The sequence below is a fragment of the Parasteatoda tepidariorum genome, chromosome X2 (assembly GCF_043381705.1).
Source record: "Parasteatoda tepidariorum isolate YZ-2023 chromosome X2, CAS_Ptep_4.0, whole genome shotgun sequence".
NCBI classification, from domain to species: domain Eukaryota; kingdom Metazoa; phylum Arthropoda; class Arachnida; order Araneae; family Theridiidae; genus Parasteatoda; species Parasteatoda tepidariorum.
In genome coordinates this window covers 54419172-54444960 of record NC_092215.1, presented here as the reverse complement: position 1 = coordinate 54444960, position 25789 = coordinate 54419172, and the positions used below count along the sequence as shown (strand labels likewise).

Sequence of the window (25789 nt, the reverse complement as noted above, 5' to 3'; positions counted from 1 at the left end):
TATATATATATATATTCATGTATATTTGTTTAGCCTCTTAGTAGTCTACCTCTTGCTAAATATTTGATATATATTAACTATATTTTATATTTAAATAATGTATATTTTTCTATATTTAAGCACTATATTTATCAGAAATTTTAGGGCTTAAAATGGTCTACATTTTGCAAATCTAGATTTTTGAGGTTAGCATTTGATGTACATTAATTATGCTTTTTTGTGTAAATAAAGCTTGTTTATACCATTTCTTTAAATTTGGAATTCATAAAATTTCCATTTTTTCTAGTAATGGGGTTGCGTAACATGTTCATATTTACACCATGTTACAAAAGCAGTTTCAATAAGAATTTGTTAAAGACATTTAGAAAAAAAATAGAAAAAAGTGGTTGGTTTCTAGAAAACAAATCAGATACAAGTTCCTTCAACAAGTACATTTAAGTAGATCATGCTAAATAAAAAATTTTAACATCTTATTAGGAAGGAAGTTTTGAAATAGTTTTATTACAAAAAATCATATGTTTTTAGAGTTATAATACATTTTTATTTTAACAAAATAAAACAAAAGCCTCATTGTAAAACATTGATGTCTTTTTCCTCATAAGGCCATAAAAGAAAAGAATATTATGAAATTCTGCTTGCTACAAACAATACATTTGCAATAAAATCCAAAGATGAAAAATGCTTAAAAATTGAGAACTTCTTGAAAGTTTTTATGTTTTTTGGAGTTATCTCACTATAAAATAACATTGCCTAAATTTTTACATTTTAACAAAATGTTAACTTTTTAAAAAGAGTCCAAATTAATTTAAAAATCATTCATTTTTTTATCAGTATTGTTAAAGTCATTAAATTTTTTGTGATATGAAAGAAATTAGGCAAATGATACTAATATTGAATTTATAATTCTGAATATCTAAATTTTAAAATTTTAATGAGCACACTAAAATTTGAAAGTAATTAGTTGCATAAAAAGTAGTTAATATCACCTTATACTGAGCACAAAGTCTTATTTTTATGCATAATTATACTTTGAAACTCAAATTATTTTCTCATATTTATATATAGATACCTTCAGCACTCCCAAAAAAGTAGTTTTCTCTGCCATGTCTAAAAAGTGAATTGGAATCAGCAAATGAATTTTCAGATTCTGAATCAAAATTTAAAGATGAATCTATGCTCTGGCTGTAGTTATCATTCATATCTTGATCATAAGAAAGGTGATTATCAGCTAAAAAAAAGGGGAGAATTTTAATCAAAATTATTGATTTGAAATATTAAATTTTACTTATATTCAACAACATGGTAACAAAATTTATCAGATTTTTAAATCAAACATATAAATTTCAAATTCCTTTATAGCAAGCTTTTCAACACAATGGATGTTATACAACTTGAGATATTGATTCCTTAGAACATCCTACTGAGCGATAGCGCTTCGCGCTGTCGTGCCACAGGTCCCTGGTTCGATCCTCGGACCGGGCAAGGCTGACTCAGCCTTTCATCCCTTCAGTGGGTTGATAAATGAGTACCAAGCATGCTTGGGAACTAAACACTGGGGGTTCCGCGTTCGGCTGACCACCTGACCGGAGCATCTGTTTCTGCACCCCAGAGCCCAAGGTCAAGAAAACTGAGATGGGCACAGTAGGCCTTGGCCCTCAAGGGCTGTCGCGCCGCTGAGTTTAGTTTTTTAGAACATCCTACTATCTCCAATATTAAAATTTTATGTTTAATGAAAATATTTATCTTTTTAGGTTAATTTAAAAACTTATAAAGTTTTATGGCTTTTAATGTTCAACTTTTTAAAAAATAATGGGAAGAATGTTAATGCGAAAGGTTTGAAAGAATTCCAGCAACTCATAATGTGAAATCAGCATAGATCTGATTTTATTACCAGACTAGCAGCAGAATCCTTAAAATGGCTCCAGCTAAACAAAAATAAAAAAAATGCACAACATTAAATTCAATGAACTTAATATTCCTTTTTCATGTTGAAGTTTTATTTTGAAATGTATCAGTAATTGTTCTGATATATTGCATCAGTAATTAAATGAGCACAACATAAAATACAATGCTAATACATTTTTCCCAACTTAATTAGAATTTCGCATTAATATTATAGTCAACCAGTTCACGGTTTTTACATATCATTCTCTAGTGCTTATGATTACTGTAAGGAATTGTTTTTGTTTTCAAGTTATAAACTTTAACTTTTAGTGATTTGTAGTTGTGGTTTTGTAAACATGTCAGAAAGAACCATCTAGTGGGAAGAAGTAAGCTACCTTGAGAATCCTTGTTGGACCAATGCCTATAATATCAACCAAAATAAAAAGGATCTTTTTCAGGCTGTAGCTCTGCTGAATCCCTGCTCATTAAGTGAAAGCACTGCTAGTTTAGGAGATGAGTCGTGAGCTTCCTAAGGTGTAAATATATTAGCTGCATGGCACTGTGGACCAGAAAACTGTGATCTTTTACCAAAAGTCAAAAATTACATTTTCAACTAAAATATGTGTAGGCAGTTTTAATATAGCCCAAATTAAGTATTCATAATCATTCCAAACATAATAATTTACTTTTTGGACCAACAAGAGTACAACGTAATGAAAAATATGTTTAAAAAAAAATTTTTAATGTAACTTTTAAATTTTTATTTCAGAAGTATAAATAGGAATTTCACCTTACTGTTACATTTTTATCAGAGAAATTAGTCTGAAATTATAGTACAATTTTTCAATTTGTTGGATAAGTTAATACACTTGACAAACTTATAGTTAATATCTTATCATTAGACATTTTACAATATTTGAATGACTTTCGAAACTTAGTTCCAAAAATAGCTAAACTTTTTTTGTTGTCTTCTTTGATGTTTCTTACACAAAAAAAAATTATGTTTTTTTTCATGTTTTCGCATCATTTTGTAATTAATTTGCGTTACTTTATAATATTACTTCGGAAATATAATTTGCTTTACATTTTTAATATAAAATTACGAAAATTATTATATTTTCATTGCTATATTTAATTATTTAAACGTACTATATTATATATATATATATTTTTTGATCACCATATTTCAGCTGCCATTTTGTTTTTTTGGGGGGTATTTTTAGTGCATTTCAAAATTTCAACTATGAGTTCAATTTACCTGCACATAAAACCCCCCCGAATTTTGAAAACAATTTTATCCAACTACTAATTTTGGCCACAAAACTTTGGATGCTGACCCACTGTGCATGGCATTGATTTTACTCTTTAGTTTTCTAAAAAGTTTAATCCTTCAAATTAGTTTTGGATAGTTCAAATCAGTTTGCTGTTATTGCAAAGCAAAACTCTGCAACATGGTTCAAAATCCACATCGGTTATCTGCCTACACTTACAATATCATAGCTTTTCCTGAATGTCATTTTAAGAAACTTGGTCTGGAAGTTCCATCTGCTATTTCTCCCAAAAAGAAAAAAATCTTAATCTTACATATGGAGAAGAGTTAAAAACAGCAAATATATCTTTTCCTAAACTTTGTGCCCTTAACTACGATGGTTGGAAGTGTGATGTAAGAGTTTCTCATTCGGACCATGGAAGTTGGAAGTTAAAGTGAATATGTTACTTATTACATAAGAACCAAAAATCAGACTTACCAAAAAGAGTCAGACTTGCTTGATAATTGCAACATCATAACTAGACTGGGGATCACATAAAAATGGTTTAACGGAATGATAAGTATTATTTAATACTCCTTCATTAGAATAAGTGTGTTTGGATATAGTGAATGGCAGGCAAACTTCTTTTACTTGAGTACATCACTCCTACTGGCAATGTCAAGTTCAGTGGTACACTTGTTTTGGGGTGCTTGCTTGGTTTGACAATATGTTTCTGGTAAATTGAAAGTCAACAATTAGTCCTCCCTACCTTCTGATTACTTTGATATATTAATGAATGTTATTTTCAGGATGAAAACACTTCATGCCATGTTGCAACTTCTGTCAAGCAGTGGTATCAAGATATGAATGTAAAGTGTTTTGCCTATCTTTCGCAAAGTTCAAACTTAGATTTCATCCAACATTTGTGTACAAGTTAATAAGATACTAATCGACCAAGAAACCACATCTCACATCTACAGCTGAGCTAGCCACATTCTTGATAACAAAATTGAGATAAATGAGAAACAAAACCTTACTAACAGTATGCCCAAACAGGATGCTAGTATAATTGCAGCATAGGGAGTAGCATTACTCAGAGTACAATTTCTTGTCCATTTAACAGTCTGTTTTATCATTATAAGATTGTGTATGCTATATACCTGTATAAATGTTGTTTAAGTAATCACTCTTTTACATGCATTACTCAATATTTAAAAATTAAATTTTTATTTGCATGTTATGTGAAGTTATAAAGTAATATATAAGTATAATCTTCTATATTATACTAAATTTGACTTATTTGCAGGCTTGTGAAAAAAGCAGAATTATTATAATCACAAATTTTTTAAAAATTGAAAATATCAAACCTTTATTTTCTGGCATATATTCATCTAATTCATCAACTAAAGCTGATTCATCTAAGGAGATATTAGTGGGAAGTATACTGTTTTGACCTAAAAAAAAAGTAATGCTCATAAATTTTTAGGAATAAAAATTAAACAATGGATGTTTTAAAATTAAAAAATGAAATATTTGTTTTAATTATTTATGTCCAGAAAATAGATGAAAAATTCAAATGCAAAAGTAATGCCTTTTAAAATAAATGCTTTTTTTTAAAGAGTAATCCTTGCAATTAACTTAAGATTTTGTTTTGATACTTAGTAGAGTTCTTTTCATTAAAAAGTTTTTAAAATTTTAAAATAAAGGAAAACATGAAAAAATTGCCTTTTTAATATTAATTCAAATTGCATGACATTTTTTTTAAAATTAGCCCTAGTTTAGCGAGTTTTAAGAAAAAAATAAAGAGACAAACCTCTATTTACAGTCAAACCTTATTATTAACATCAACTTAAAAAGACACAGAAAATGCATCCATGTAATAATTTTGAAAATTTTTTAAAAATAGTTCATTACATAGCCATTTTATAATTAACCATATGTAAGGTTGCAGAATTAATGGTTTGGAATCTAATTTTGTCTTTCAAAAAACGGCAGCCCAATCTTAAGATTTCAATTAAATGTGCCTAAAATGTAAATGTAACAGGGGGCAACTTAGTATATTTTACAAACTTCATAGCAAAGAAAATTTTTTAGTCATAAATATTTTCTATAAATATTTTAGAAATAGTTATTTAAAAAAAATTCTAACTGGTTTTATGCATTTTTCAACTTTTATTTTTGCTAGAATTAGCACTCAAAACTCAAGTTTAAACTAGAAAATGTGGCTATATGTTTAATGTCACATGGCTTAGTTCAGAAATTAATTTTAAAAACTTAATATTTATAATAACAATATTTTTTTACATAAAAATTTGAGACATTTACTTTAATATTTGGTTTTAAGAAATAAAACCATATATATATAAGTTCAAATTGGTTTTTTGAACTTATTTTATGAGTTCTATTTACTTGCAGCTTATACGCAGTAAATAAAACTTATTGGTTTTCTTTTGTCCTTTTTGTATTTATATACTACATGTGTGTGTGTGTATATATATATATATATATATATATACTGGACATAACCTAAAAATAAGTTTTCTGGGTGTTTTTATTTTATATACAATAAATATCAGGAATTAGAATGAATAAATGAAAATATTTTACTTTCACTAATAATTCTGTTTAATTTTGGTGTTTCAAAGATCCATGACTTTGTAATGCCAAAAGGAGACACCAGTACTTGTTGCATCTGATTAGGAGCACATTTTAATAGCTGATACAAGGTTTCTAAAGTTGAAGTAACAACATTATGATCTGAATGATGGCAAAAATGCAGACTTATTTCGTAAACCTAAAATACACAAAATATAGAAGATTTGAAAAATGGATTTAAAAAATATATAATTATAGCATTTAATGATTGATAATGAATATCAATATTAAAACACAATTACTGATAAACAAATAAAACTATTAAAACAATTCAAATAAATCTTAACAATATGTGTAGGTAAAACAATATTCTTCAATTTTCATTTTTTCTAAAGTAAAATACTCCCACAAAAGCTAGTAGTCAGCCAAGATGATTGTGAAGGTAAAGGCATCACAATGTTGAGACCAATACCATGTGGCTAACATTGCCCACTAGTTGCCATACCTTCCCAGACAAGTAAATACTCATTGATTTAAAGCTAGGTGACCTTCAAACAGCTATAGAGGTTAGAATCACATTTCTTTAAAATGACAGCTCAGTGCCTAAGACTGTATTTTATTATATCTAATAATGCCATGAAAATACTGAGGAAGAAGTCAAATTAAGGAAGCTTGTTATTAAACATTTGTTTTAGATTTTTATTGGATTGATATTTTATTATTGGATAGATATTTTATTAGATTTAATTATCATTAACAAATAATCTCAGAATTTTTATAACTGAAAAGTAGCTTTGGTACTACAAACAATGATAAAAATATATTACCTTTAGAAGCATCTCTTTGGTTACACCAACATCTTCATCATTTTGCAAATTACTGACATTGTTTCTGAAACTTGGGGCAAGCATAGATTCATTTAAATGCGGCAGCATATATCTCATACAAACAAGAACTCCAAGAATAACATAGACTGAGTGTTCCTCTTGAACAGGAAGAATTATATCTAGAAAATATATGAATTACATTAAGTTAAAACAAGTACTGATATAGGGTAATATTGAAACCCTCCAGCCTATAAATATGAACCAACAAAGATCATAACATGGGTAGCAAAGGAACTGGGGAAAAAAACATAATTCTTCCATTGGCTGATTTTAGTAATTTTCAGGAGAGCATTCTGAATTGAAATAATCTGTATTACTTTAAAACCATTCAGCTAAAAAAGGACATAACAAATAACTAAGTTCTTAACATTATTAGCTCTTTTTTAATACCAATTAAAACAGATGCAGAAGCTTCGTGCGACATGAAAATAAGAAAGTGTATTAAGTAGATAAACGTATAGGTAGACAAAAATAGGAAGAAAGGCTGCATTCATTTTATGGCCAGTGTTTTATTATCTGCTCTCTTGTACTATTTTTCACCAAGGTTAAATGGTTGTGATACATAATTGATTTGATAAAAAGGTAAAGTTATCAAGAAAAATATTACCAATTAACTCAATGAAAAAGCAAAAAATTACCATGATTAAAAAGCTGCATAAAAACCCATTTGAACTACATTTTTGACAAGTGAAATCATAAAACTCAAGAGAAAAACAAAGACAATGAAAAGTTTATAATTGAAAAAAAAATCTTTGATTTAAACAAATCTGGATGTATAAAAATTAGAGTCACTAAGCATAATCTTTATTTTCCAATTAAATATTGGTATTTAATTTGCGAAAACATGAATAAGTAAAAAAATACAAAAGGTAATTAGGAACTACTCAAGCAATTTAAATAGCTCTTAATTCATAACTAATAGTTTGAGGGCTTTAATACATAATGGATTATCTAAAAAAATAAGCAAACTATTTATTTATTTTATAACTAAGTTAAATACAATTTAATAATCTGAATATAAAAAATTGTATAACATTTCTTTGATTTAAATAAAAATCACATAGACCTGCATAGTTTAATAATCAAAAATAGTTGGCAATAATCTTACCAAATAATCCTAAAAGCAACCATGAAAAAAATGAAGCAGGTCGACGAGAATATTGGCACACACACGTTAAAGAAGTTGCAGCGGCACGTCGTATGATTGCAGAATTGGAGGTCAGATTAGGTAAAAATACCTTTAACAAAGTCTATAAAACAATATAAATTTAGAGATTAATTGAACGCAAATAAAATAAAAAAATATCTTAAACATACCTTATTATATGAGCATATTTGTTTTCTTTTAGAATAAAACATGCTTCAAAATGTTTAAACTTAAGAAAACAACAATAATACATTTTGCATAATAAATTAATGTTGCTTATTACACAAAATTGAGCGAGCAATCTAAGAAGATTTGAATTCTTTGCTTAATCAATAGCAAGGTGTGTAGCCAAAATTTTTCAACAAAAAATAAAATATTTTTGAGCACTATTAAATTTTTTTCCCATCTATTGTTGAAAGTTCNATTTTGTACTTAATTTGCTCTATTTTTGTTTAAATTTTCTTTTCTTTTTTTTTGGAGTTCTTCACACTATTGTATTGATATATTTTGTTTTGGCTATATTAAAGCAATATTAGAAAGCATTTTTTTTTTTTTTTGCAGATATTATCATGTCAGCTGATGACAAGATTATATATTTTCATTATTTTGTTTTCTGGCTTTTTAATTTTTATTAAATAAAATTCTTAAATTATATCAATACAATAGTGTGAGGAGTACCAAAAAACTGAAATGAAAATAGAACTTATTACACAAAAAATGCAAAATATATAAAATAAAAAAATTAAGAAAATACAGAATAAAATTCAAAATGTAATATATAAAGCGAGTAGAGAATAAAGATGCACTTACATTTACTGGCATTTTTCAATAATGCTTTAAAATGTTTTGGCAACAAGTTTACCAGATTAAAAAATATGAAAATAGAAGCGTGATTGGATGATGATGAAATGGTGTGTTGTTACTAAAATACAGAAGCGTGTTTGATTCACTAGTTACATTGGAGAGGCCCCAACTGGATGTGCGCAAGGTAATAATATTATACTGGATAATACAAAGTTTATAATTAATAAGGATGAATTTTAATTGAAATTTTTTTATATTGTTGATTTTAGAAAAATAATTAACTTTTAATATCTTTATTAATTATTGGAAGATTTTTTGACATGGATTTGCCCAAATTGGATTTGAATAAAAATATAAATTAAGTTAAGAAAGAAATTTTCAATTATAACATACAATTAGCTCAGCGATTTTACATAGAATTTAATAACATTAGTTGGATATCCATACTTTTTTATTAAATGTTGGAAGAATTTGTCGATTTATTTTTTCGATAAATAAACATTATTACAAATTCTTTCCATTTGATTAAAAATGGTATTTAAATAAATGTTTTCAGATATATTCGAATTCCATATAATTAGTTATACAGTAGGGAACCGATTATCCGGAACGATCGGGACCATCGCTATTCCGGATAACTGATTTTTCCGGTTTTCTGAATCTTTACAAAAAGCTTTTGTTCTTTTTTTATTGTTAATCCCAACTAAAAAAAATGTTTGGAAATAATCTTAAAAAGAAGAAAAAACGATGAAGTAATACACTAATGATTATTTCCAAAATGATGGTAAGGTAAACATCTTTCAAAAAAGAAAGAAAAATCCTAAAATCTTATGAGGAAAAAAAATTTTTTTTTTTTAAATGGCGGGAAAATTCATTGAATTTTGTTCCAGTTTTTTGGTTTTCCAGTTTTCTGATTTCCGGATAACGGGTTCTGTACTGTATATATATAGTCAGACCTCTATTTACCGAAGTCGCTAGATCCCGAAAAAAAGTTCATTAAATAGAAAATCGCCATTTGAAATACTTACATGACACAAAACAGGCATTAAATTCATAAACACTAGAAATAATTAAAATTGCAATTGATACACCTTTATCTTGTAAATTATTATCTATTATTTATTTTATAAATCTTAACCATAAAAGAAATCTGCAAAGAAAGTAAGAACAGAACAAAACATTAACCAGTGTTACACTATCATGCTACTTATATTTTCCACTGAATAAAAAAGCTAAACTTTTATATATTAAAATTATTGCAGCATTTATTATAAAATTAATTTTAAGCATACATTATCACATGCGTTCTTAATTTTAATTGCTACAGATAAAGTCCGTTAATTTTGTCTGAGTTTTTCGATTGAAAAAGTGTTTTTTTCTCATATTAGAGGTCTCACATTTTTTTAATGCACCAAAAACTCCTTCAGCCTTATTCTCCTCAAACTGCAATCCATGTCGAATTGTTTCAAATGATTTTAACATTTCATCACATGAAGGTTTGCTGATTTCTTCATCTCCTTCATCTTCCTCACAATTTATGGCTCTATTGTTTTTATTTTTCACACCGTCCAAAATATCTGATTCCGCTAATGTTTCGGTGGTTTCAGAATCAATAGAAAGAAAATCATTAATCAGTACATCATCATTAATTTCGTGGTTCTCTCTTAGCTGTACTCACATTTAAGTTCCTCTAAAGAAATGTCATCCTCATCCTCCGCACTCTCCAAATTCTTAGCGTTGACAAAAAATCCAGCTTTAGCAAAACTGTTACGAATGGTACGATCTGCAACATCATAGTTCTGTGCTTTAGAAATTTCTGTTATGCTTTCTTGCAAATTGATAATTGGCATAGATTGCTTATTTTCAAGCACAGTGATAACTTTTCTTACAATTCTTTTGTAGTACTGCAATTTAAAGTTTTGAATCACACCTTGATCCATTGGTTGTAACTTCGATTTAGTGTTTGGAGGCAAGTAAAAACTATAATGTTTTTCAGTTTTTTGTTGATTTCTTCCGAATGGGCAGGGCAATTGTCGAAAATTAGAGCAATTTTGCGATGGTCTGCACTCATAAGTTTATCCAACTTATGAATCCATTTTTCACAGATTTCTGACGTCATCGATGATTTTTTGTTAAAGTCATAATCAACCTCCAAAGATTCCCTCTATTTTCCCTGCTCATTTCCTACTAACGGAATTTGACCCTTTTCCCCCTTTTCTAGAGGCGTTGCATTTCCTGTATGAAATGCTAACAAAAAGGGAAAAGAATTTTACTGCTTTCTCTAAAAGTGGATGCGAAAATCAATTCAAGGTCATTTCCCCCATAAAATGCGTTAAAAAGTTCATAATTTTCACAAATATTTTGCAAAATAGGGAAAGTAGATTTTTAAAAAAAAATTTTTAAATAGAAAATTCACTTCGCAATTTGGAAGTTATTTTATGAGGAAATTTCCACAATGTTCTTGGTTCCACGAAAAAATTCGCAAAATAGAGAAATTTGTAAAATGGAAGTTCGTTAAATAGAAGTCCGACTGTATATATACATATATAATAAAAGAAAAGAGATTAATGAAGAAAATTAAGAAAAAATAATAACTTCTATTTACTGTGCATAAGCTACAAGTACATAGAACCCATAAAATAAGTTAAAAATGCAAAGAAGACAAGGAAAAAATATCATTCGAAAGAGAAGAAAAATTATTACCAAAAAAAAAATTTTAAAAAAAACTTAAAAATAAATTTTAAAAATTGAAGAAGAAATTTAAAAAAAGCCAGAAAACAAAATAAGGAAGTGATATAATCTTGTCATTAGATCATATGATTATATCTGCAAAAAAGAGTAAAACTCAGTGGCGCGACAGCCCAAAGATGGCCAAGGCCTACTGTGCCTTGACCTTGATCTCAGTTTTCTTGACCTTAGGCTCTGGGGTGCAGGAGCAGATGTTCCAGTTAGGTGGTCAGCCGAACGCAAAAAGAGCGCTTTCTAATATTGTATTAAGGTAGCCAAAGCAAAATATATCAATACAATAGAAGAAATACAATACAGAATATAAAACAAAGTAGAAAAATATATGGAACATAGAGAATAAAATAGAACGATACTAAGAGAACTTTAATAAATTCAAATACAAATGTAAATTATCGAATGGTCCCTACTAAATTTATTAAAATTTGTAACTTGGTTCAGTGTTTATCTAATAAAACAATTAAAAAAAATTTCAATAATTTTGAAATGCAGCTAATATATATATATATATATATATATNTAAGCATAAAATAAGAAACTCATAAATTTAAAATTATAATGATCTATGGTTATAATTCAAAATAACACTAGCTTTTATGGGATACTTTTAAAATAATTACTTAATTAAAATTTACGTAATATATATATATACACAGTGAAACCTCAGTTAAGAGGACACTCTTGGGACTGAAAAATGTTTCACTAATGAGAGTTGTCTGTTAACGAAAGTTGTCAATTATGGCGAAGAGTGCCTTAATAACGAAGACTCATGCCATAAATTGTTTTTAGAATAATTGCAATAATATAGAAATAATTATATAATCAAATTATATAGTCAAGTCAACTATTGACTTTGACATTTATTAATTATTATTTATCCTAATATATATATGAAGAACACATAAAATTAACAAAATGCAAGAACATTTTACGTGATCAAGATAAAATAACTAGTTTTCGACAAAACTTTTCGTTGATTATATTAGCCAATATAATAACAATTTATGAACAATTTTAAATATATTCAATATTGAGTCTCTCATTCTATTTTTAAAATTAATAATTACTTTATTTAATTATGTCAAAAATAAATTTTAATTCAAAATTAAAATTAATTAAACTATAATTTAAAAAAATTATGATATGTATTTTTTAGATTTAAATAAAAGTTATTCATAAAAGCATATTCAACAAATACAATAAAAAGATTAATTTTATTGATCAAACTGAATTTATAAGGATAAGTAACTAAGTATATATGCATCAAACTATACATATAATGAATTTTATTATTTAACTGATATTGCACACTACCCCAAGAAAAGTTTTACTAAAGTAATTCAAAAGATAAAATAAAAAATAAATAAATAAATAAGTAAAAAACGACTTTTATACAAAATTCTATGAGAAGGCAGAGATTTAGAGAAATAAAAGAATACATATATTTAAGTGATAACACTAATGAGATAATAATTTTCCTTCACAACAGATCTCCGCTTTTATTTCGTATAAAAATGTCATGAAGTTAAAAATATAATAGGCAACAGTATTTGGAAATTCATTATTGTAGGACTTAAAAATTTTTCTTACATACAATATAGTGATCTATATTTAGCTTTATCAATCATTTAAAAATAATTATCGAAGTTTTTAATTAGGTATAGCAAGATGCAAGAGGTGAACATTTACATTACAACAATGTGTCAGAGGTAGCTTCTATTAACTCTGTGATGTAATCAACATTATAGGTTCAAGTACCAAAATTTAGGTATTTGAACCTATGTTGATTACATCACAACCCTATAAGATACCAAGTCTCCCATTTTTAACAATTTTAATTGTATTCAAATAGGGATGCATATTAAACACATAAAAATTTAAATCTGTTTGGTAGTGCTTATATAGCACTGTTTAATTGCTTAAGTAAAAAAATTTCTAAATTAAACAGTATTCATCAAAATTAATTAATCAAAAGAATTTTTAAAAAGTGAATAATAACAATCACCTTTATATCTTTATCATTCGTATACTGACCCAATACAGGCATAAGTTTTGTAAATGTTATTGCCAGAGTTTCTTGAACAGATTCTTCATCTTTCCGTTGACAAATTTTAACTAATGCTGGTATTAAATTCACTGTATATGGTCTAAAAATAATATTAAGATAAATTAACACCTGTTATAAAGATTTATAACTACTATAATAAATATTACAAAAATTCAATACCTAAAAAAATATAGGAAAGAAAAACAAAATATTGATTAAGAATTAGCTGAATATTCAACTCGACGGAATACATCAAATGAATTATAATTGTCTGCATTCCTACATAAATCACTAAATTCATAGCTTAATAAAACTAAAAGAATTAACATCAGAATATATTAACTTAAGAGAATTTTGATTCTTGGAATAAATCAATATGAACTCCTGGAATTTTTAAGGAATGAAATAGAATATGCTTTTTTTAGCTTTATCTTAATTGATATTAATTGCAATTCTTTGTTTAAAAAAATCATTTTCTGTTTTGTAAAAATAATTAGAATTATATTTTCAAAGGATGTAGAATGAAAAGAAATGTTACACATGTGAAAAGTTTGTGTTATTTAACAATAAATAATATTATATTTTTATCATCATAAAACAATTTACTAATTTTAAATGAATGAAGGAATGAATTTTCAAATTTTTATTAGAGGATAAAAAAAAAATTCAAAAATCATTTGGTCTTGTGCCAGCCATCAGCCCCAACAGCACCCATCTAGAAACTCACTCGAGAACAAGCCCTTTCCCTTTATCTCCTTATTTTGTATTCCTTTTAATGTCTGCAGATAGAACAAACTTATTTTACATTAAGTCAGCAGTAACCTTTTTTCCTTACATTGTGTATGTGTCTCTCTCTCTATATATATATATTATATATATATATACACACACAGGGCCGGCGCTAAACATTCGCCACTTCGCCAAATGCAATGAAATTGTAAATTCAGCAAGATAAATTTTTTTTTTGGCGGATGATTTTTTTCTAACGAAGAAAAATATATATTCCTCTCAATCCTAGAAAAAAAGGTCCAAAGGAATTTTTCATGAATAAATCCTGTATTTTTTATTTGATTACAGTAATTTCCATTAAATGTGTCACATAACTAATTAAAATTATATTAAGCCCTGATAATGTAAGAATCAGCAACAAGAGAGATTAAGTACGCTTGAGACAAACTACAGTAAAATACAGACTAATACGTTCGCTACCGGGTCGCATGACCAAATTCTTTCTAACAGTTAGTGTCAACAGATTAAATGGTGGTAAGATGCATAATCATCCAACTATTTTTGTAGAAAACATATTTTCTCGTGACAATAACATATCAATAACATGACAAAAACATAATGTTATTTAAACTTTATCCTTATATTACTGCACTAGTCTAAGCTCTTCTTTCCCGTTCATTTACTCTTCCCCAACTGCAAATTGACTCTTGATTTGAATTTTATAAAATAATTCAATTTATAGTAAATTTGTATTTTGATTAAATTTTTTAGGAGAAAAAATCAATCATAAAAAATTGTTAAGTTTTGCCATTGGCTAAGAATTTTGAAAATAGACTAATACTTTTTGTGTTTGGCTAATTTACTGGCTAATAATTTGAAGTCCTTAGTGCGGGCCCTGTATCTATATATACACATAGTAAAATAATAAAGACAAAAAGGAAAAGAGAGATTAACAAAAAAAATCAAGAAAATAAAGAAAAATAATAAGTTTTATTTACTGTACATAAGCTGTAAGTATGTAGAACTCATAAAATAAGTTAAAAATATAGATAAAACATGGAAAAAGATAAAGATTTTTTAAAGGAGAAGTAAAAAAAAATTACAGATAAATAATTATCCAAAACAAATAGTGCGCTATTTTTTTTCGGATATAATCATGTGAGCTGATGACAAGATTATATCTTTTTCTTAATTTTTTAATTTTAAAATTTTTTTAAAAATTTCTCTAGTTTTAAATTTGTGAACTTTTTTTCTTATCCTTTAAAAAATCTATATTTCTTTTTTCATGTTTTCCGTACATTTTTAACTGATTTATATCTCTATATTTTTATTTATAACTTTTTATATGTGTATATATATATAATCATTTAAATATACATAGATTTAAAAACAAAGCACATGCAATATTTCTTCTTAAATCTAAAAAGTAAAATAAAATTGGTGATGACAAATTTTTAACCATAAGGAAATTCAAACCTGCACTTTTGTGGTCTCATCAAATGACAAATATCTCCAAAACGACTTAAAGCAGCTCGAAGACTTCGTGATGGACCGCACTTCTTAATTTCTTTAAAAAGTTCAACAAGGAGACGTCCCAAATGGGAATCTAATAGAGACTAAAAAAAAAATAGGATCTTTGAAAAAAAATTTCCCAAATCAAAGTTTCAAAATATAACAAATATTTCCAGCATGATTCAAAAATTGAAAATGAAGCCTAAAAATAAATTTGAATTTGCTTAGCAAAAAGCACTATATATACAGTACCCTTCCAAATTATTAGGGACATTTAAATTTCTAAAAAATTGTCATTTTTCAAAGTGTCATAACTTTTTCAAAAGTGAATCAATTTTCATAAAAAATTCAGGATATCATGATCAGGTTTTTTACTTTCACCTAAAAATTACTAATTTAACTTATCTCATTTTTTTTGCAAAAATTTACACATTTGAACAAATCAATTTTTTTTTTTAAAAATGTCAGGTCTGACAAGTTGCTACTCTGTAAAAAAAATTTATGCACAAAAATTTTTATTTACACATTAAAGTACAAGTCATTAACTTTAAAACGCGCTAAAGTAAATGACTGTACGATTTTTTTGACCGCGATATGAGATTTTGAAAAATTTTTGCCATTTATAGTGAAAACGAAATTATTGTGAATTCGCTTAAAGAGCTTCAGCTTAAAGAGATCCATCTATTGACTATTTTCTGTTGAAAATTTGCTAGTTATTAATTATTCATTTGTTACGTAAGGTCCGCACAAGCTTATATTTAAAACAGTTGAGAAAAGTCTAACTTTTGTATAAAAGTAGTTCTATTTACTGCAACAGAGTTGCAGTAAATAGAACGCTATGCTTTGATACATTTGTCGCTGTTTATTATTATTGTTTATTAAAATACTTTTTTATGATATCTTCTGGCTTCTTGATTATAATTAATTTAAACTAAATTCCTTGTTCTTTAACCTTACCTTATACGGCGTAGTCGGCTTTTTAAAAAAAAGAACATTTCAATTTCTTTATCTTTATTATGACAAAAAATTTTCAAAATATCATATCTCGGTCAAGAAAAATCGTAAAGTCATTTACTTTAGCGAGTTTTAAAGTTAATGACTTCTACTTTAATGTGTAAATAATAATTTTTATGCCAAAAAATTTTGTTACAAAGTAGCAACTTGTCAGACTTGACATTTTTTTTTAAAAAAAAATTGCTTTGTTCAAATGTGCAAATTTTTGCAAAAAATTTAGATAAATTAAATTAGTAATTTTTAAGGGAAAGTAGAAGACCTGAGCATGATATCCTAAAAATTTTATGAAAATTGATTCATTTTTGAAAAACTTATGATATTTTGAAAAATGACAATTTTTTAGAAATTTTAAGTGTCCCTAATAATTTGGAAGGGTACTGTATATATATATGTTAAAACATAGTTTTGCTTAGACAATATAATAAATTATAGTTGACTTAAGATTATATATATATATATAGAATCTTAAGTCAACTATAATTTATTATACTATCTAAGCAGAAACTATGCTTTAACAAAAGAACTATTAAAAAATTACAATAAAAACTATAAAATTTTATTCACATATTTTTAAAACAAATAATACTGCATTAAAAATTAGCAATAAAAATAAAATGTTAGCACAATAGCATTCATTGCAACTACATTTTAACTACAACATATACAGCATAGATTTCAATGTTATTTTTCTGCATTTAAAAAAAAATTGAGGCATGATAATTTATATATTTTAGGAAACATAAATATACAAAGACTAGGAATTATTATGAGCTAGAAACTACAACCATAAACTAGGAACAATCAGTCGATAAATTGACTAATAGATATTTCTGATTTCAACAAAATCTTCCCATTTGCAAAATTGGTCAACATGACTTCGAGTGCAATAAGCATAGGAGCTTCAAAGACAATGTGTTTGATGAGTCATGACTTTCATTGACCAGAGGATGACAAAAACAGGGCATCAGGAGATGAGGTCTTTGTGATTTTTCCTATTCGGTAAATTTTGCTTCGCCATTCGGCATACTTCGAAAATTCATGTTTTATTATTTAATTTTGAAAATACAAATGAAATTTTGAACAAATTGACCAACTTTTTTTCAATGTATAATTTATTTGAAGAAATTAAATTGTAAAGCTTCGAAGATTAATGAACATTGAATAGCAGCGGGGGTTGCCTTCAATGTAATTATGATAAACTATAAAAATATCAAGGCATAAAACTTAGGATATTGAATAAAACTTTGGAGAAAAGAGTGAAAAGCGCTTGAAAGGAACTGCAATGTAATTTTTGAGGGATAGCAAGTGATAGTGGAAACTTCTTGTGATTATAAAAGAAAACATTAAAAACTTTGCGCAAAACTAAATTACATGTTCATTGACTTTTACAAACTCCCTTTGATGCTGAATTCTTAAATTCTATTGAAAAAAAATTTTAAAGATTAATTCAAACAAAACTTTAAATTAATAGAAAATATTAAGAATAAACTGTATTCTCCTAAAAAAATATAAAAGAACAGTGGAAGCTTTAACTGCTAAGTAGCACAAATCACTAAAATATCAAAATTTTTACACATTTAGACTTATTCCTTACGAAAAATATCATAAGTTGCAAAAGACTTTATGATGAAAATTAAAACCTTGATTGTGGCAACAAATATCTGTTATATTCAAAGTGAAGTTATTTTTTAGGTCAGTTCATTAAATTATAAGTCAACATAATTTATTAAAAACAAATATTGTATTTGAATAAAATTGATTCATTAAAAATGACCAGAAAATTGTGTAAGAGGAAAAAAAATTTTACGAAAAATATTCTAATTTCAACTATGTTTAGCTTTTAAAATGAATGAACCTTAAAAGTAAAATTCTTCAAAAAATAATTAAATACTTTAAAATATACAAAATTCTACAAGAAATAAAGTTGACTCACACTTCAAACAATAAATAACATGTTTGTTGCCGGATCACGCCTCATCATGAGACTAAATTCTTCCGTATTGTTTAACAAATCAAGTGGTAGCAAGATGCAGATTATCTTCCAACTATTTTAGCAGAAAATATTATGTTTTCTCATGACAATAACATATTGTTTATTAAAATAAACTTATTGTAAAATTTATAATCTAAAATGGTTGCAAAAATAAGAAAATTAAACATTGATTTTACCTTTATAGATAGCTACTCTTCAATGATAAAGTATAATCACTTGAACTAGACTTGCAATGAACACATTAAAATGTTGAGATGAGAAAGAATAAAAAAAAGTCTCAAAGACGAAAAACAAGAAGAAAAAAATGATGTGTGATATAGAGCAGGGGATACATTTTCCACTTCCTCCATTTATTAATATGAACATTTATAACTGTCAATTCATTGATAGAAAAAACAAGGATATTTAAAACAAGAAAGAAGTTATATTTTAAGGAATCAAAACTCTTAATTACAATTAATCAAACATCTGCATTAAGAGAAAGAACCAATGTAACTTGATACTTTTCCCCCACTGTTAAAACAAGAAAAAGAAACAAACTTTTATTTATTCATTTTTTAAAAAAATAACTTAGTTTAATTTAGCCAACAATGGCAATCTTAACATGCGTTAATACTTTCTTTTTCTTGTATAATCCAGAAGAAAAATGATGCACCCTGAAGAGTGTGTTATAACTTTTTCTGCCTCTCACATTTACAGCGCATAAGCAGAATCACTGCAAAGTATGCTAGAAAACAGAACGGTTTACAGTTTAATGAACTTGTAATTAACCTACTTTTATAGTTCGATTTAAGCATTCATCAGCCATTAAGCGAACATCTGAATTTTCATCATCACAGCAAAGCAAAAATGTATCCATAGCAAGACCTAAAACTTTTGGGAAATCAGCAGAAGATCTAAAAAATAATTATTGTTTTACTAAAAAAAACAAGAGGATATCATACAAGAAGCAAAATTATTGAAATTTCATACAAGTATGTTTTAGTTTTGTTTCTAAGGAAAAATCAATCAAATGAATATCTTTCAATCTTATTTAGTTAGATTACACAGTTATTTTAACAAATTAGTTATTACTTATATAAAGGGTTGGTAAACTTTTTACGCATGACGGTTTTTAGCACCATGTCAAAAACTCAAATCTTTGGCGATATTATGGTTTGGTTATCAATACCACAATGTAACAACACATTATTTATTTCACATATAACATAATAAATAAAATAGACGTGAACGTTCTGCAGAGATGCTGTTGCGGGTAGTTGATTTATCAACAACTTCTTTGGAGAATGTGGGTGGTGCATACTCTCTCTCTCTCATAGTTGTTACCTCCACAGTGATATTGTATTTTCATTTTATTTAAACTACCATATATTCTGGTGTATTAGTCAACTTTTCAAGCCCCCAAAATTTTACGAAAATCAAGGGGTTGCCTTATACACTGGTAATAAAATCAGACATTTGTTGATGACAAAATATTGATGCATTATAAACAATAAGAAATGAATAATTCTGTATCAATTTATCCATTCTAAAAACTATTTTAAGTATGTTATATATACAATTATTTTTCCATTTTCTCTTATTTTATTTTATTTAGCTATATTTTAAAAAAATAATAATAAATCAAGTTTATAAAAAAAATTAAGAATAAGAAAGTTAAGATAATTTATTCAAGAGTATTCCAAAAAATATAACAAAATTAAAACTTTTAAAACCTACCATAAAGGTATAAGTTTAAAGATTCCAGAACAGCATCAGTGTCAGATTCAATAATGTTACCAGTGTCGTCATAAGGATCTCACTGGGCAATGACTTCCACTTCATCTTAACCCCATGCTACACTTTTATAAGATTCTACAATAACATTTAAATCCACACTTTGCTGCGTATTTAGTATCATTTGACATCCGTAGGAACAGCACTGATATTTCCAGTTTGATAGGAGGGTTTTTTTCTCCTTTTATCAGCTATATTCTTTCTAAGAAGATTGATTTTAGAAATTTCCATACATGTTTTTTTTCAGTTGACTAACCAAAACCATGTTATTACGTAATCAAAAACAGAGGATCGACTTTTACAATAGGTCAGCTTATACACTATAAGGTAATTAAAAAAAATAAAAATTTATCTTAAAGCATTAATCGTTTTTTTTTTATAAAAAAAAGCTATAAATGATATTAAACCAAAAAATAACCTTAGATTATATTAGAATGAAAAAAATAACCTATGATTATATCAGAATTTCAGATGATTATATCAGAAATTATAGTATCTTAAGTAGAATAAATATATTTATAAAAATTGTCTACATTTATAAGTTTTATTTCATTTTACACATTACATCAAAACATTTCATGCATAACACTAAAAATTCTGATCATTTATAGATAAAGAGAGGAATAAAGCTAGAAATTATCTAGCCCTAGAATCTTTCATAAAATTTTTGAAATAAGAATGAACACAAAAGAAACAAACTTAAAAAATCATAACCATCTCATCTTATCAATTTTGTTTTCAACTACTTTATCATAACTTTTTATAATTAATATTTGATATATTAAAATAATTATATAAATATACCTAATAGCAAAATTTATTATTAATTATAAAGAAAACTTTGTTAAAAAATTCATTGTCTGCTGAAACATAACATGAAGGAAAAAGTAAGATTTCGTGAGTTTTAATCTGTGTTGTATCAAAAACCAGTTTTTTACATCAAAAACTGAACCCAGCTTATTTAAAGAAATAAAAAAGAACAATCTTTATGAAAAATATACATAATAAAAAGTGAAAATATTCAGGTTAAACTAAACCTTTAGAAATTTTAGTCAAAAAAACATATTACCTCAGACTATGAGAACATATTGCATCAGCAACAACACTACAATGCAAGATTTTATCTTTCGAACAAGTGGTTGTCTCTTTCTTTCTAAAACTGTAACAAATCATAGTAAATATTTAGTATTTTTAAAAGGTTGACATATAAAAGACCATATTATAGGACAATAAAATCAATTTAATGCAACTTTGATTTAAAATATTACAAAATTATAAGGCTCAGTAAATCAACAACATCAAAATGCATCACTCCACTGATGTGACTAGCCAAGTTAAGCTTTGTTTACATAACGTTATTAAATAAATAAAAAAAATAGTACAAAAATCCACTTATAGGTGATGCTGTTATAATGATTAACACATTAAATATGCTTTATAAATGTTAAACAATATAAAAAAACATTAGAACTGCTTAATTGCTTGAATCCATTTTTTTTTTCATGCTTTAGCAGTCACAAACAATTTTATAGACTCTTCAAAAATTGGTTGTTTTTAAAGTTTTCTTTTTGATAATTGTTATTGTTGTAATTTGCATTCAATGTGTCATCAGTTTGTTAATAAATATTTTAAAAATGAAAAATTTCTGCCCTCGTCTGCTGTAAAACAATAGTATAGGTTTATAAATATTTATATGCATTTATAAACTCATTTTTTCATCCAACTATTCACTAAAATGTCCTTCAATGATTTGATCATAAACAAATTCGCTGCTTATTATTGCTGACTTGTAATAATTCCCCTACTCACTGATTCATTGATTGGTATTCTTTAATTTCTCAATCTTATTTAATTCGCTGTAACTAAAATTGTTCATGACAGTTTTCATGATGGAGCAATAAGTGTATTTGTAATAAATTGTTTATGAAATATACTATCTAAAAAATAATTGCTTAAAATAAGTTAATTGACCTCATTTAAAACACATTATTAAAATAATGGACAGTCGTCATAGTAAAATAATTATTCCTATCAAATAACTTTTGAGAAATATTAGATATTCTCTACTTCATGGGTCAGCAAAGTTTTTTGATCATCCACCCCTGTATAATTTTTCGAAATCTCCATCGACTCCCATGAAAGTAATTTTCTGCTAATTAAAATTAAACTCTATTAGATACTGTGTCTGCACATTTATTTTATGATTTTAAACATTTATTAAAGTAATATATATAGTAAATAAATAGAAAATTTTAAAATGTCTCCGTATGATTCCTTTTTCTTTTTTTTTCAAAAATGCTTTTAAAGTGAACATCTATGTTCAGCAAAATGCTAATTTCTCCTTTTGAGAAAAAGAGTGAGTCTATGGGCTTAAAATATAAAATTAAAACAATATAGCTAAAATTTTCAATGATTTTTCAATTTAAAAATTTTATATTTGCGTCTAAGAAACGAATATTAAGCGACTTACAATTTTTAAAAAATTTGCCACATATGGCTGCCATTTGCCTGCCTATGTTTTCATTTCTCTGCAGAGCTGAAAGCAAACTTTTTCCGAAGATTTCTGTTTCGCTCTGCAGAAGTTTTCTATATACTAGCATGTGCCTGCAATGAATAACCTTTCACACAGTTAATTCATTATTGTTTATCACATATCAACGAGAATCATTCTTTCCTCTACGATTTAAATTTACTTTTGCTTTTATAGTTATGAATTTTAAGACACAAAAAATTAAAAAGGTAGGATTCCAAATTTCGAGAAATACAAGTTTTTGTTATTTCTTAGGAACTATTTGACTATTTTCCTCAAATTTTATACTTTGCCAGTTAAAAATATCTTCTTTGTATACCATACATTTCTAAAGTTTTTCGACTATCATTAAATAAAATAATAAATATATACTAAAAGTTATATTTTTCATGAAATTATCTTTAGAAAAAGAATTTTATAATTGTATGCAAAACTTTTTCAATTTGCTTAAAAAAATTTGGGGGTATAGTGAAATAAGAAAAAACTAAAGTTAACATTAAAGGGTCCGAACTCTAAACCGAGCTCCAGACAAACTATTAAAACAATATTTTCAGATTGCGGCCACTATATTTTGGGGGTCAGAAATCTGAATCCGTCGAAAAAAGGTATGTTCAATCAGAGAATATTTCTGTGTCTAATTTCCTAACTTTAAATTTGACGTCACCCTCTCGAACCATTAAGAATGAGTCCTAGAACATGAAAATCCAATGATTAGATCACAAGTAATTCCATTGGGATGATTTATTTTTTTGCACACAGTACATTCATTTGAAGTAGATGTCAATATCGCTGATAACAGCAAAAGATTTTTCATTTTTACATAGGAAGATAATTTAGCTGGTGGTTATCCACATATTAATAACTTAAAGGATTATGATTTAATGAGAAAAATAAGGTGAAACGATGTTATTTTCCATATTAATATCAGACAAGTAAAAATGTCTTCCATTTTGTCTCCTTTCATATCACTTTATTAATTTTAATAACAGAAAAAATGCATTTTCCTCAAATGATTTTTTGCCGCTATAGCGGAAAGATACAAAGAATTTTTGTATCTTAAATATCAATGCTTTGAAGATATAATATCGAACTTCCTGCAATGTGAATTTCGTTATATCAAGCTTTTACTTTATTTAAAATTTGCAAAAATACGAAATGAAATTTTGGTTTGAAGAAAAAATATTTACACCTACAGAAAGTGTATTAAAATTATACTAAACTAAGGCCCAGGCTTCGATAAATCTGGCCCTGAAAATAATTGAACCTGTTCCAACATACCCAGTCTTATCGCATGTATTGAACTATTTCATATTATTTTAAATTGCAATAATTATTGGGGATTCTATTTACTTTTATTTTAAATATTCAATTTGAAACTATGAAGATTTCCATATCCTGATCTAAGCCAAAATAATCATCAAAGCTTGGTGAGATGTGGTTCGCAAGAAATTTAAAAAAAGAAAAATTAATAAAACATCACAACCAGGGACTAACTGGAAGGGCATAACTTATAGCCACCTCCAAGCAAACCTCTTTTTTTTTTAAATAAGCAAGTTTAAAACCTATTTGATGCCTTGTTTATAGTTAGCGTAACAGAGCACGTTACCTTAATATCCCCATGAAACAAACATTTTCCATTTAAATCTAATCCTAACAATTTTCGCTAGAGTACATTTAATTTTTATTCCGATTGTAGCCTTTTTAATTCATTGCAAAAAAAAATAAAAAATTCTGCTATTCAAAACACATTTATGTTTTTAATACGGAATTTGTTTCTGTAATTTAGGATACTCCTCAGTTCATGGTACATCTATCTTATATTGGTGTAAAGGGGCGTTTGAATGTGATTATCAAATATGCAAATTTAATTTTAAAATGTGCATGGGAAAGAAAAGCTCAAATTTTAATGATGTATTTAATATTTTTCTATCAAACGAAGCCGCAGCAAAAGAACTACTAACTATTTTTCTATCTAAAACAGATATCACATAGTCTATACAGAATTGACAGAACAGTAGTAGTAAATTCGTAAAATTAGCATTTAATCACACCGAAAATCGTAGTTATTTTTAATGCACGTACTTAGACGACGCATCTTCAGTGGAGCTAGATGGCTGAATAACTTTTAATGCTTCAAGAGCTTTCATTAGTTTGTCCATAGTTGCCATGTTGAAGCAAATAGACAAATTTCTAAATTATCTGAGATATAGGACGTCAGAATATATTTCCTCCATTTATTAAACCCATTTATAATATAAGGTAAAGAATATTTATAGAGTCAAGCAATATGTTTCGCATGTTGTGTTTAATATGAGTTTAGTCTTTGAAGGATATGTTTACATCAAGAAGTTTCATTCTAACACTTCTGTCTCCACGTACAATTACGTGAAAGCGCATGCGCTCAGAATGCTTGGCTAGAATTTTATTCCCCAAACGATTCTAGAAGACTTCATTTACCCATTAGTACTGATGAATGTTTACGATATTTGGCGCACTATCGTCCAGCACAACTGACTGTCATATACAGATATTCTTAGAACGCATGCGCATTCAATCAGTAAGTGTATGCGGTGACACTAGTGTATGACAACAACAATTATCAATTCAAACAATTAGAGTTTGTAAAAATGATAATTGATTTATTTTCCGAGGTTAAAATAAATTAAACTCATACATTTTATTGCGAAAAACTATGTATTTGAAATTTAATTATAAAGCTACACAAATATTTGTAATGTTAATTAAACAGGAAATAATTCGTTTTTAAAAATGTTGTTTAACACTTGCTTAAAAAATAGTTTTAAGTTTACATGATGATTAAAGTATTAAAAAAAATAGGAACTGTCTTAGCTGAAGTATGCTATGAGTAGAAGACA

At 26.7% G+C, this 25789-nt stretch overlaps 1 protein-coding gene across 1 annotated transcript in view; it reads right to left on the bottom strand.

Moving 5' to 3' along the window:
- LOC107443709 (huntingtin) overlaps positions 1 to 25438 on the bottom strand; it is a 140482-nt gene extending 115044 nt beyond the window's left edge. Inside the window, exons 1-10 of the mRNA XM_016057666.3 lie at positions 24996 to 25438; positions 21453 to 21542; positions 19383 to 19503; positions 15565 to 15704; positions 13318 to 13459; positions 7725 to 7866; positions 6557 to 6735; positions 5742 to 5928; positions 4502 to 4588; positions 1070 to 1228 (exon numbers count right to left, since the gene is read on the bottom strand). Coding sequence (XP_015913152.2) covers positions 1070 to 1228; positions 4502 to 4588; positions 5742 to 5928; positions 6557 to 6735; positions 7725 to 7866; positions 13318 to 13459; positions 15565 to 15704; positions 19383 to 19503; positions 21453 to 21542; positions 24996 to 25081 — 1333 coding nt within the window. The 5' untranslated portion in view covers positions 25082 to 25438. The remainder of the gene's footprint in view (positions 1 to 1069; positions 1229 to 4501; positions 4589 to 5741; positions 5929 to 6556; positions 6736 to 7724; positions 7867 to 13317; positions 13460 to 15564; positions 15705 to 19382; positions 19504 to 21452; positions 21543 to 24995) is intronic.
- Positions 25439 to 25789: the final 351 nt, after the last annotated feature.